Below are 15,022 nucleotides of genomic sequence, written 5' to 3'. Positions count from 1 at the left end.
AGTCTCGTTCGACCAGGGATTATATATATATATATATATATATATATATATATATATATATATATATATATATATATATATATATATATATATATATATATATATATATATATATATATATATATGTAAACTCGACTCAGAAAAGATTATAAGATGTCGAGGAAGAATTCATAATTCTTCACTACCTAAAGAAGCCATACATCCAATATTGATCCCCAAGAATCATTGGCTAACAAAACTGATTGTGCAAAACGCCCACAGTAACGTGTTACATGGTGGGGTAGCTGACACACTTTGTCATATACGACAATCCTACTGAATACCTCAAGGTCGACAAAGTGTGAAAAAACAAATAAAGGACTGTATTACTTGTCATCACTACGATATGCGAGTATGTCTGTATCCAGGTCCACCTCCATATCCCTCTGAAAGAGTTTGTCATATCACTCCATTTGAGGTGACAGGTGTAGATTACACTGGACCAATAAATTTAACCAAAACAGTTGACAAAGTTCCCATCAAGGTGTACATCTGTTTGTTCACTTGTGCTACAACTAGAGCAGTACATCTAGAAGTAGCCACTGACATGTCTGCTGAAACCTTTATCAAATTATTCAGAAGGTTTGCAGCCAGAAGGGCATGTCCCAGACTGATGATTTCAGATAAAGCAACGAACTTTGTTGCTGGTGCTGCTTATATAAGCAAGATCTTTGATCAACCAGAAGTACAACAGATGCTGAATCAACGCAGTTGTCGTTGGAGATATATTCCTCCTAAATCTCCATGGCACGGCTGATTTTATGAAAGAATGATCGGCATTGTAAAACGTTGTTTAAGGAAGACTCTTCATCGTCAAAGAATAGACTTAGAAGACTTCCGTACAGTTGTGACTGAAATAGAAAACAGAGTCAACAACAGACCTCTAACTTATGTTACCGATGATCTGGACAATTTAGAAGTGTGAAGTCCATCTCATTTACTCCATGGCAGAAGGCTCGAACCTGTTCCTCCCATGAATGATAAAGAAATCATAGAGAATCCTACTTATTTCGAACCTGAGCAACTCAGACGTAAATTCAAACACCTTAATAAAGTGATTGAACGATGGGAGAAAATTTGGCGAGAAGACTATCTCACCTCATTGAGAGAACACTTCTATGGAGCTGGTGTTCCTGAAAATCATAAGTCCTTAAGACCTGGTGACATAGTGATTATTGACAATGATGGTCCGAGGTCCCAATGGCCACTTGGAAAAATTGTGACCATATATCCTGATGCAAATGGAATCATCAGGACAGTTGATGTTTTGAGCAAATGTGTAGTGAATAAGCGGTCAATAAATAAACTAGTGCCGTTAGAATTACACAATGTTGAAAACAAAATTAGTGATTCTCCAAAAAACACACAGACTAAAGCTGTTCAGAAAAGACAAGCAGCAGTGGTGGCGAGTGAGAAAATTAAATTAATGTTAAGTGATGAATAGTTCACCTGCAGCGAACTTCCGCCGCCCCCAGTGTGGAGAAATTTTCTCCAGGAAGGGGGTAGTATCAGCCCCCTTCAGCCCCTTCAGCCCCTTTCAGCCCTGAGGGGCCCAGCCCTCTCAGAAGGGGCAAGCATCTTGTTTACTGCTACAATGAGTAATTGATCACAGATGCCATACGAGTATGCGACGTGGTCAAGTGACCATTGCTCCTTGCAGTCCAGTGTTGCAGAGTGTATTTTAATAAGAGACAGTACATCTCTTACTTTAGCAGGACAATTAAGGAAAATTCTGCTCCCACTTTATTATCATAGTAAAGATAGTGGACATTGTTGTCTATGCTTAAGACAGCAAGAATCAAACATTCTGCTTTGCTTCATCGAGGAAGTGGCAAGGAAGCAAAAGTACTATGTCAGCTTTTTTTTTGTGCTGGGGAGTGACGGCATGGGGTGCTGTGGCGTCTTCAGATTACTTTTGACTCTACAGAGAGTGACACTGACGCCAGGATAACCAACAAAGAACGACCTGTGCGTTAGTGTGAACAAAGTGTCTCATAAAACCCAATAAACACTTAAGTGAAGTGTGATCAGCTTCTTTAGTGATAAGATTGCGAACAATAAAGACAAATCTTGTGGAACATAGTGTACCAGTGTGCGTTTTCCTAGACTATGGAAGACGTGGACATCCAAGGACACTTCAGCTTCTATCAAGTCACTGATATCTGTTGAAGGTGTGAAGAACACCATAGCTCACGCTACAAGAGCAAGGTAGGTTACGAATTTCTTGTAGTACAGGGGACTGCGCAGTTCTTAGAGTCGCACGGAGTTTGTAATCAACCTATAGTCGGCAGTAAGGGGCGGACTTTTGAGTCCACACAAGTAAGTTTGTCAGCCATCAGTGAATGAAATATGCTGACATAACTCCCCCTAGGGGTAATTTATAATCTTACAAATTATAACTCTTTACAGCCCGTTGAGAGATAACTTCGACAGCTTGTCAGGACCTCGTCTGCAGGGGCGGCTGCGCAGGCGATGAGTTGTCTTTCTAAGTTAAGTTTTCACTGTTTAAACTTAGCTGATAACCCATTTCTCAACATTACATATATATATATATATATATATATATATATATATATATATATATATATATATATATATATATATATATATATATATATATATATATATATATATATATATATATATATATATATATATATATATATATTTTATTATTTTTTATTATCACACTGGCCGATTCCCACCAAGGCAGGGTGGCCCGAAAAAGAAAAACTTTCACCATCATTCACTCCATCACTGTCTTGCCAGAAGGGTGCTTTACACTACAGTTTTTAAACTGCAACATTAACACCCCTCCTTCAGAGTGCAGGCACTTTACTTCCCATCTTCAGGACTCAAGTCCGGCCTGCCGGTTTCCCTGAACCCCTTCATAAATGTTACTTTGCTCACACTCCAACAGCACGTCAAGTATTAAAAACCATTTGCCTCCATTCACTCCTATCAAACACGCTCATGCATACCTGCTGGAAGTCCAAGCCCCTCGCACACAAAACCTCCTTTACCCCCTCTCTCCAACCTTTCCTAGGCCGACCCCTACCCCGCCTTCCTTCCACTACAGACTGATACACTCTTGAAGTCATTCTGTTTCGCTCCATTCTCTCTACATGTCCGAACCACCTCAACAACCCTTCCTCAGCCCTCTGGACAACAGTTTTGGTAATCCCGCACCTCCTCCTAACTTCCAAACTACGAATTCTCTGCATTATATTCACACCACACATTGCCCTCAGACATGACATCTCCACTGCCTCCAGCCTTCTCCTCGCTGCAACATTCATCACCCATGTTTCACACCCATATAAGAGCGTTGGTAAAACTATACTCTCATACATTCCCCTCTTTGCCTCCAAGGACAAAGTTCTTTGTCTCCACAGACTCCTAAGTGCACCACTCACTCTTTTTCCCTCATCAATTCTATGATTCACCTCATCTTTCATAGACCCATCCGCTGACACGTCCACTCCCAAATATCTGAATACATTCACCTCCTCCATACTCTCTCCCTCCAATCTGATATTCAATCTTTCATCACCTAATCTTTTTGTTATCCTCATAACCTTACTCTTTCCTGTATTCACCTTTAATTTTCTTCTTTTGCACACCCTACCAAATTCATCCACCAATCTCTGCAACTTCTCTTCAGAATCTCCCAAGAGCACAGTGTCATCAGCAAAGAGCAGCTGCGACAACTCCCACTTTGTGTGTGATTCTTTATCTTTTAACTCCACGCCTCTTGTCAAGACCCTCGCATTTACTTCTCTTACAACCCCATCTATAAATATATTAAACAACCACGGTGACATCACACATCCTTGTCTAAGGCCTACTTTTACTGGGAAACAATTTCCCTCTCTCCTACATACTCTAACTTGAGCCTCACTATCCTCGTAAAAACTCTTCACTGCTTTCAGTAACCTACCTCCTACACCATACACTTGCAACATCTGCCACATTGCCCCCCTATCCACCCTGTCATACGCCTTTTCCAAATCCATAAATGCCACAAAGACCTCTTTAGCCTTATCTAAATACTGTTCACTTATATGTTTCACTGTAAACACCTGGTCCACACACCCCCTACCTTTCCTAAAGCCTCCTTGTTCATCTGCTATCCTATTCTCCGTCTTACTCTTAATTCTTTCAATAATAACTCTACCATACACTTTACCAGGTATACTCAGCAGACTTATCCCCCTATAATTTTTGTACTCTCTTTTATCCCCTTTGCCTTTATACAAAGGAACTATGCATGCTCTCTGCCAATCCCTAGGTACCTTACCCTCTTCCATACATTTATTAAATAATTGCACCAACCACTCCAAAACTATATCCCCACCTGCTTTTAACATTTCTATCTTTATCCCATCAATATTTATATATATATATATATATTTATATATATATATATATATTTATATATATATATATATATATTTATATATATATATATATATTTATATATATATATATATATTTATATATATATATATATATATATATATATATATATATATATATATATATATATATATATATATATATATATATATATATATATATATATATATATATATATATATATATATATATATATATATATATACTTCTCCTCGTACTCAGACATCTTACCTTAAGACAATAGATAATGTTGACGGTGGCCCCTAGAGCCAGGTTCATTGTGATGCTGACACTTCTGGGGTGGATAACACACTCTTCACATATTAACAAGAACTTCAGTAATGCTGGACTCCAGCCCAACACAAACGTACCCACGATCAGTGCGGTGGTTCTTACCGTCTGTTGGTGTTAGAATCAAACATTGAAGGTGGGTGGAGAGGAAGGCTGGAAAAAGCGAATGTAGAAGTGGAGGGAGGGGTGACTTAGAATTAAAACATATACAGGACAGAGAGAAAGTGCGAGAACGATGATTTTAATAAATTTTCAACAAAGGAAAAAGAGAGTTGTGAAAAAGAGGGTGGGGAGGAAAATAGGTGCTGGTGGACGAGAAAGGAAATTTGATTACGATGGAAGTAAGTTAGAGAAAGAGAGAGACAATAGTTGGCAAGAGGAACATTTGGAAGGAAGAATGTGGAAATATATGTAAAGTCAGTAGCAATAGCGATAAGGAGGATCAGGGTGAGAGACACTGGAAGGGGGCTAAATGAGACGTTATCTCTGAGGGAACCAGAAAAAGATGAGAGTAGAGAAAGAGAGAGAGAGAGAGAGAGAGAGAGAGAGAGAGAGAGAGAGAGAGAGAGAGAGAGAGAGAGAGAGAGAGAGAGAGAGAGAGAGAGAGAGAGAGAGACAGAGAGAGAGAGAGAGACTAGCTAAAGCATCTATAAAAGCTATCAATATTGTTAAGCAAAGAAACAACAATTCTTATGAATAACAATTTCACTGTCAAGTCATTCACTTTCCCATTTAAAGATAATAATATTTTCGATTAATAACGATTAAATTAACTTTTTTTTTTTACTGTTAATACACAAATTAAAATATGAAGAATTACCATTCGTTCCGAAAATCAGACGAAGGGGAGTGATTATATAACTCACAAAATAAACCAGATCTTAGTTAAAGAATCGAATTATACACATGATCTGACACAATTATTTGTTTAACCCTGAAAGCACTGAATTTCATTTTTAAACGGAGTTCGGCTTGTTCGAAAATTTTTTTTCGCAAAAATAATTCTGAACCTAAGGAAAATAATATAATTTAGTGTGCTTGTTTATTATTAAATTATTGTAAACTTATCTAAAAATATTTAGTTGAATTAGGCTAAATTAAATTGCGCTTGTTATAACAACGTTAAGGTAAGTTTTGTAAGGTTCCTTGGATATAAAATTATTAATATATATATATATATATATATATATATATATATATATATATATATATATATATATATATATATATATATATATATTCAACAAGTCGGCCGTTTCCCACCGAGGCAGGGTGACCCAAAAAAAAAGAAAATCCCCAAAAAAGAAAATACTTTCATCATCATTCAACATTTTCACCTCACTCACACATTATCACTGTTTTTGCAGAGGTGCTCAGAATACAACAGTTTAGAAGCATACACGTATAAAGATACACAACGTATCTCTCCAAACTGCCAATATCCCGATCCCCTCCTTTAAAGTTCAGGCATTGTACTTCCCATTGCCAGTACTCAAGTCCGGCTATATAAAAATAACCGGTTTCCCTGAATCCTTTCACTAAATATTACCCTGCTCACACTCCAACAGATCATCAGGTCCCAAAAGCCATTCGTCTCCATTCACTCCTATCTAACACGCTCACGCACGCTTGCTGAAAGTCCAAGCCCCTCGCCCACAAAACCTTCTTTACCCCCTCCCACCAACCTTTTCGAGGACTACCCCTACCCGCCTTCCTTCCCCTACAGATTTATACGCTCTCCATGTCATTCTGCTTTGATCCATTCTCTCTAAATGACCAAACTACCTCAACAACCCCTCTTCAGCCCTCTGACTAATACACCTTTTCCTAATTTTCACACTTCGAATTCTCTGTATAATATTTGCACTACACATTGCCCTTAGACAGGACATCTCCACTGCCTCCAACCTCATTCTCGCTGCAGCATTTACAACCCAAGATTCACACCCATATAAGAGTGTTGGTACTACTATACTTTCATACATTCCCTTCTTTGCCTCCACTGATAACGCTTTTTTTTTCTCCACATATAGCTCAACGCACCACTCACCTTCTTTCCCTCATCAATTCTACGGTTAACTTCATCCTTCATAAGCCCATCCTCTGACACATCAACTCCCAGATATCTGAGAGCATTCGCTGCTTCCATACACCTTCTCTCCAATGTGATATCCAATTTTTCTTTATCGAAATCATTTGATACCCTCATCACCTTACTCTTTTCTATGTTCACTTTCAACTTTCTACCTTTACACCCCTTCCCAGACTCGTCCACGAACCTTTGCAACTTTTCTTTAGAATCACCCATAAGCACAGTATCATCAGGAAAAAGTAACTGTGTCAACTCCCATTTTGTATTTAATTCCCCATAGTTTAATCCCACCCCTCTCCCCAACACCCTAGCATTTACTTCTTTTACATCCTCATCTATAAATATATTAAACAACCATGGTAACATTACACATCCTTGTCTAAGACCTACTTATACCGGGAAGTAGTCTCCCTTTCTTCTACACACCATAACCTGAGCCTCACTATCCTCATAAAAACTTTTCACAGCATTTAGTAAATTACTACCTTTTCTCAGGGCAGGATTAAGAAGTCTCCGGTCCCTAGGCTATTCAGATTGGCGGGGCCCCTTTGAGCTACGGGTAAGCGAAGCGACCCCTTCCAGCTTGGGGGTGGGGGTGGGGGGGGGTCGGTGTGAGCCTGTTTAAGGTCTAATTAAATACATTCTGGCTATTTAGATTAAATTTAATAGGGAAAGTACATCAAGACAACCAAAACCATTTACCAACAGCCATTATAACTATCTTGTTAAATCATGCATTTTAAAGAGAGTAAACTCAAGACAGCATAGTATTACTAGATTAGGCTATTAATTAAAGTAGTGACATCATGTACCTATTATATTCAGCATAACCACTACAGCACTATTATTCCCTTTATAAATCACTGACCATTATTGTTATCATTGCATCATGCATAAGACTATCAAATCATATAAACTCAAGAAAGTAAAGAATTGTTTATATTCACAGGCACTTCTTAAATAAACTTTTTCTGGATTTCATATTGGCAAAATCATCAATTATATTCTGAAAATCAACATTTCTTGTTAGATCAGACTCAATGGTCAACAAGGCTAGGTTACACAATTTGTCTTGGCTCATTGTTGAACGGAGCTGGTTTTTCACTCTTTTCAAAACAGAAAATGAACGTTCTCCTTTTCAGGTGGAGCTTTAATCTGATTCATATACCCAGAAAAATGAACTATTTCTTCAACAAATGTGTCCTGAACATCTGCTGAAAGGTGTTGTTGCAACTTTAATGCAACTTCTCTCAATTCTGCATCTGGCATAGTAGTAATTTTGAACAGAAATCCAAAATTGTCATTGAGATTCTGGCAGATTTCTTTTCTTTTCACCAATTCTGTAATCAGTGAATCCAGAATGACGAAGTACGTAGCTGTCTTACATTTCTGCCTTGGTAGCAACACAGTTTCATTGTCTGGCTCTTCAAAATTGCGTTTCCTCTTCCTTGACCGCTGATGATCAGCCCGGTAACTGTAGTCTTTCACCAGCAGTTTAGCTTTCTCTTCAAACATTTCAAAAGCTTCATCATTGCGAAGTGAGCTTACAAATTCCATTAAGTCTGCATAGAGGTTAGCACATGTAGCCATTTCAATTTCAATTTTCTGAAGTGTCTTGCTCGTGGCATTTAACCGTTCCAGTATACAGTCCCAAAGCACACAGAGTAAGGCCAATTCAAAATCTTCCAATTTTGATGCTAAGCTGCCTGCTTCGCTTCTTGTAGTTTCTGTCTGGTCTTCATCCTCTTCATCCTTCATCACTGTGTCTGACTTTTTTGGGTTATCCTAGGTTCTCTACACATATGCTGCTATGTATGATAATTCTATGTAACTGTATTTGTGTATACCTGAATAAACTTACTTACTTACTTACTTAGCAGAACGTATTTCAGCAAAGCTGTCTTTCAAAGCATGTGTTGCATCATGCTGCGCTGACCACCTTGTTGTTGATAATGATTTGATGACATCTCCATGAATGGTTGACTTGAGTATACTCCACCGATGCGTTGAAGCAGAGAAAAAATTAAAGAGTGCTTGTAAAAGTCCAAAAAAGGAAACTGCAGCGACACAACACTCCGCAGCACATGACCCAACAAGATTAAGAGAATGTGCTGAGCAGGGCGCATATTCAGCAAGTGGGTTGATTTGCTTGATACGGGCTTGCAATCCATTATATTTACCCGACATGTTACTTGCATTGTCGTAGCTCTGGCCACGGCAATCCATAATAGAGAGATCATGTTCAAGCAGAGTATCCAGTACTACATTCATCATTGTTTCTCCATCATGGCCTGAAAGAGGAATGAATTTTATAAAGCGCTCTACAGGCTTACCACTGGAGTCGACAAAGCGAACAATGAATGTCAATTGATCTGTATGTGAAATATCTGGTGTTGAATCTACACTTATTGCAAAGTATTTTGCAGTTTTCACAGCTGCTATGATGTTATTGAGGACCTTCTTAGTCATCAGTTCAATAAATTCATTCCATATAGTAGATGACATGTAAGATACAGTGCCTCTTCCTGCATTCCCAAGGCGTGACACATGATTTGCTAAGAATGGATCGAATTGTGCTAACAGTTCTATGATCCCTAGGAAATTGCCATTGTTTTCCGAACCAAAAACCTCATTTTCTCCACGGAAAGCAAGTCCTCTTAGAGCTAAGAATTTTACAACAGCAACAACTCTTTCTAGAACTTTTCTCCAATAAGTGAGCTGTTTTTCAGTTTGATTTTCCAAATGAGAATCCAATAAGCCTTTTTTCTGTGCACGAAATACACTGGCTAAAATGCAGCTCCTGTGAGTGGTGCTGTTTTCGTGTTCCTCGAAACGCTTGGAATTTTTCCAGTCATTGAACCCCTGTGTGAAGGTATTTTCTTTGGTAGAAAATAGCTTGCATGCTGAACAGTACACTTTTCCTGAGCTTTCAGAGTATACCATCCATGATCTTTTCACAGTTTCTGAATTTGCAAGCTTCCTATAAAACATAGATGACTTTAAACAACGACGACTTCCATCATCATAAATCCTTGCTGATTTCCTAAAGTCAATGTTCAGAGTTTGACTGAAGTTTTCTGCAATGAAAGCATTACGTAGAGAATCTGGGATTACATTTGGCCATGAGGCAGGATCTTTTAAGACAAATCCTGTGGATGAAATGTCCGTTGAGACATTGAGAGGAGACACAAAAGAAGTAGATGCTGGCTGAGAAATAATGGAGGGAGGGCTTCCTGTATGATCTGACGTATCTGCAGATTCAACTGTTCTGGTAAAATCAGAAATTGTTTTCGTGAGCATGTCTGTGATCTTTCTGCAGCTTCCTGCATCTTTCTTTTTCTGTTCTTCTTCTTGAATTTTCTTCTTTCTTTTCTGTGACCCACTCGCATAAGAACGTCCAACATCACGTTCACGAGATGCCATAATGAGGATGTATCACTGTCTGTAATCATGCAAATACAAATTTTTCATTATCAATTATTATTAATTTTTTAATTATTATTAATTTTGTTTTTCTGTCAATTGGGGGATATGGCAAGGCCTTGTAGCCCCCTTTCCTCTGACTGCACATCTAAAAATTCAAAACGTTACCAGAAAGGAGTCATATACAGAACTTTTACCATAGATTAGGTTAGTGATTTGGGCTACGAATATTTTACTAATTCATCCTCCTTGATCTCCAATTTACTTAAACAGAAATCATACTGAGTCCAAGAACAATGCACAATGGTATTTATATTACCATTTTCATAACTAAACTAATCATTATGTTTTGCACGATATATGGCCTACCACCATAGATAAGGACATGAGAATTAAAGAATTCAGGGACAATTTTCAGTTTCACCCAACCAACGATTTTCTGATGTGGCTTATGTGTTTCTGGGGAAATATGTAGTAAATTAATTGATGTTCTACATCACTTCCGTCGCAAGTTGAAAACTAAGCATTTGCGACGGAAGTGATGTAGAACATCAATCAATTGAGATCTGTTATTGAAATGATAAAGACTTAAAGACAGGACAAAGTGCTTTTAAAACCTACAAATGGAAGTCAGTTTGCGTTTTTAGGTTTTTCTTTATAGTATTTTTACCAAAAATGCGTCTTTACTGGTCCATGCGTCTTCACTGGTCAAGTAACCCTATCAGGTACCTCCCTTAACATTTAGAGGCGAAAACAAACATTTATCCATACACATCAATGTCTATCAACAACACTTCAGTTAATTTGCCACAGTACAAGTCTAGATAACGTGTAATTACTACAGAAAATTGGAGAGGAATCTCCCATACTCACCCATTAGCGGGAAAACACAGCTGTTCTGATGTAAACAAAGGCGTGTTGAGTGTTGCCATCTATGGTTAGGTTTAATTATTTTTATTTTATTTTATTTTATTATTTATTTTTGCTTTGATTAATTTTTAAAAATCAATTTTACTCTCCAAACACTTGAACTGTTTAGGTAGGGACCCCTTTGCACTTGCACCATGTGCGCAGTCTTGGATGCGCCCCTGAACCCCTTGGACCGCGGGGCCCCCCAATGCGTGGGGCCCTAGGCAAATGCCTAGTTTGCCTATGCGGTAATCCAGCCCTGCCTATTCTATATGCTTGCAACATCTGAAACATTGCTCCACTATCCTCTCTCTATGCCTTTTCTAAATCCATAAATGCAATGAAAACTTCCCTACCTTCTTCTAAATACTGTTCACACATATGTTTCAATGTAAACACTTGATCTACACATCCCCTACCCACATAAAGCTGCAGTGAGAAGCCCTGTATATAACCCTTCTGGAAGTTGCTGTCACTGTGTCTATGGTTCCTGGTAACTAGATTGAGTTGATAGTTAGGTTTGCGTATGTTGGTGGTTACCAGGAACCATAGACACAGTGACAGCAACTTCCAGAAGGGTTATATACAGGGCCTTCTCACTGCAGCTTTATGTGAACCTTCCTCTTCTAATCTTCCTAGACGATACATCACTGCGCTTAAGAACCTCGCCAACGACCCCAACATTATCGTCACCACCGCCGACAAAGGAGGTGGAGTCGTCATACTCAACACCAGTGACTACAACACTAAAATGATAGACCTTTTGAGTGATCAGTCTACATACGAACCCATCAGCACTCAACAGTGGGAGACACTCACCAAAGATTTTCTATACAAAACCAGACAAATACTCAAACGCACTAGAGAAGGGAAGAAACTTCTATACTTGTTACCAAGCAACCCTAAACCAGCACACATGTATGGTTTACCCAAGACCCATAAACACAATATTCCTCTCAGACCCATTACGTCAGGAATAGGCAGTGCTCCACACAAACTAGCCGGAGTTCTTGCCAAACATCTTTCCTGCCTTCTGGGGACCATCAGCCCCTCTCATCTTAAACACTCAGGCGACCTTCTCAACCGCATCCGAAACCTCTCCATCCATAACAAGAAACTAAGCAGTTTGGATGTGACTTCCCTCTTCACAAAAGTACCTACCAAAAAAGCCATCGAGGTTCTACGACGTAAAGTCAATCAGGACCTTAATCTTACTCTACCTCCCGGAGATTTTGTTGACTTGATTGAACTCTGTGTTAATTTCAACTGTTTTTCTTTCAATAACAAGCTCTACAAACAAACCTACGGCATGGGAATGGGGTCCCCCATCAGTGCCGTCCTAGCCAACTTATACATGGAACACCTAGAGTCCGAACACTTCACCAACATCATCCCTTCAAGCGTCACTTGGTTACGTTACGTGGACGATGTCCTCGTAATAACTCCCAAACGTTTTGATGTACGGGATCTTCAGGCAAGGCTCAACGCAGTTGAACCGGCGATCCAGTTTACACTAGAAGAAGAGTCCAATGACAAGCTACCTTTCCTCGACGTCCTCATCCACAAAGTAGACAACAACCTAAGATTTCAAGTTTATCGGAAACCCACCAATAAAAATGATCTCACACACTTCTATTCCAGTCAAGATACCAAGACCAAAAGAGGCATCATCATCGTTTTTTTCCTAAGAGCATACCGAATTTGTAGTCCTGAGTTTCTTGACGAGGAATGTACATACATTCACCAAACATTCACTGAGTTACATTTTCCTTCTTTTTTCATCAAAGACTGCAAGAAAAGAGCTCTTCAGATCATTAATTCTCCACGCATCAACACCACTCCCAACAAAGTTATAATTCTTCCCAACAGCCAGGTTGCACTGAACGTTTCGAAAGTACTTTCACAAGCTAACACCAGAGACGCCATCGCATCTAGCACTTCAATAAAGGATCTAGCCAGGACAAAATCCAAGCACCACGAACCAGTCAATGCAGGAGTTTACACTATACCCTGTGGAGGCTGTGACAAGATTTACGTAGGTGAAACAGCAAGAAACCTCGACACCCGCCTCAATGAACACATTTACGCATGTAGGAACGATAACTTGAACAACGCCTGTGTACAACACCGAAATTCCTCCAATCATCTCATGAAATTCAGGGACGCCCAATTAGTGATCAAAGAAACTAATTTCCGCAGACGCAAGTGCCTCGAATCAGCACTGATCGCTGTTTCGAATACAATTAAACAAAACAACGGCAGCTTCACCAGTCTTCGCAAGTCTTAGCAAGAATCCTCCTGAAAACAGTAAACCCTGCCATCACATAGTCTCTCCTGTTATACTACATAAAGCACATTACAGAGAGTGAACACTGAAACAGGCTGCCTCTTTCCAGTCTTTATTTGTCCAACCTATTTTTATGTTACCCAAGTAATAGCTTTTATATCCTTTTACTCATGTACGAATTAATTGCTCTACCATATTGTATTACTTTTGTCACTACTACTACTACTACTACTACTACTACCACCCACTACTATTACTACTACTACTACCACTAGTGAACATCGAAATGGTACCTCACTAGTATTGCACCTCACTCTGAGCCTTTATATACCCTCTGTGTCCATGTATTTTTTGTAATGGTTTGATAAAGCTCCTGGAGAGCGAAACGGTGCCACAATAAAATGTCACATTAGTTGCACTTGTGTCCTTTTACTTTACATATTGTCGGTAATTTTACCAACTTTATTACGTTAGAGATGCCCGGGTGTTGCGCATGTGTCTTAATTTCATCTTGTCGGTATTATATACCATTCTTGTACTACTACTGCTACTACTACCACCACCTCTTCCTGCCTATATATAGCCGTCCTGCTCCACTTCTGGTTAGTGTGACTTTGTAAATGGTCCAAGTCGGATCGAAGCGTCGTCGTAAGCTTCTCTCTTTTATGTGCGGGTTATTTGTGTATGACTTTTGAGATATATACGTGTGTTTGTTTACATCTTGCTGTGTATAAACCATTTTTGTAAAGAATGCAAATTATGATCAGAGCTTTGGTAAGATGGGAAAGGAAGAAGGATGGTAAGGATGGAAATATGGGAAAGGGTGTGTTGGGGTAGTGGAGGTGGGGTAATGTATGTAATTTGTCTAACCACTTTGGTGCATTTTAATACAAGTGTGTGTGTGTGTGTGTGTGTGTGTGTGTGTGTGTGTGTGTGTGTGTGTGTGTGTGTGTGTGTGTGTGTGTGTGTGTGTGTGTGTGTGTGTGTGTATGTGTGTGTGTAGTAATATTAATGAAATAAGTTTCATTGAATTGGGTATAACACTCTACCCATCAGTTTCGCACAGTTATAACAGATGTTTAACTACATGACTCTGAGTTGGCAGGGGGTATACTTTTTGCAATTGCATGTTTTTTTCGATTGCAGAGCGTAGGCTGGAAATGGTGGTAGCAAGGCTTTTGATGTAGGTCGATTGCGTCCTGGAGATACTGGCTGGCTCAACTGTTTCAGAGGTGGTGTCCTGCCGTAGTAGGTTTGCAGATGTTACATGCATAGATGTATGTGTTAATTAGTTAATAATGCTGTCTCCATATTCTGGGGTTGTTTTATCCTTACTGAACTTACATGGGTTCTGGTGGTACCCATTTATCTATATCTTCTGGGAGGTCACTCATGATTATTCGTGTCTGGACATTATTCTTGTGGATGAAGCGTCGCTCTCTTTGTTAGAGGGTTATTCTTTGGGTTATTTTGGCAGGTGTGTTGATGGTGTAATCGGTGGTGTTTGTTGGCTGGGGAGGGTTTTCTCTGCCTGGTATATAGAGTTTTTGCATGTCGTATAA

The 15,022-nt window shown here is 39.1% G+C and overlaps 1 protein-coding gene across 1 annotated transcript in view; it reads right to left on the bottom strand.

The window, feature by feature from the left end:
* The window catches only part of LOC128703353 (adenosine receptor A2a-like), an 84,279-nt gene that overhangs the window by 29,878 nt on the left and 39,379 nt on the right, over positions 1–15,022 (bottom strand). The window contains exon 8 of the mRNA XM_070085363.1: positions 4,690–4,857. Coding sequence (XP_069941464.1) covers positions 4,690–4,857 — 168 coding nt within the window. The remainder of the gene's footprint in view (positions 1–4,689; positions 4,858–15,022) is intronic.

Source organism: Cherax quadricarinatus, chromosome 15, assembly GCF_038502225.1.
Source record: "Cherax quadricarinatus isolate ZL_2023a chromosome 15, ASM3850222v1, whole genome shotgun sequence".
NCBI classification, from domain to species: Eukaryota; Metazoa; Arthropoda; class Malacostraca; order Decapoda; family Parastacidae; genus Cherax; species Cherax quadricarinatus.
This window is presented reverse-complemented; position numbering and strand designations above follow the sequence as displayed.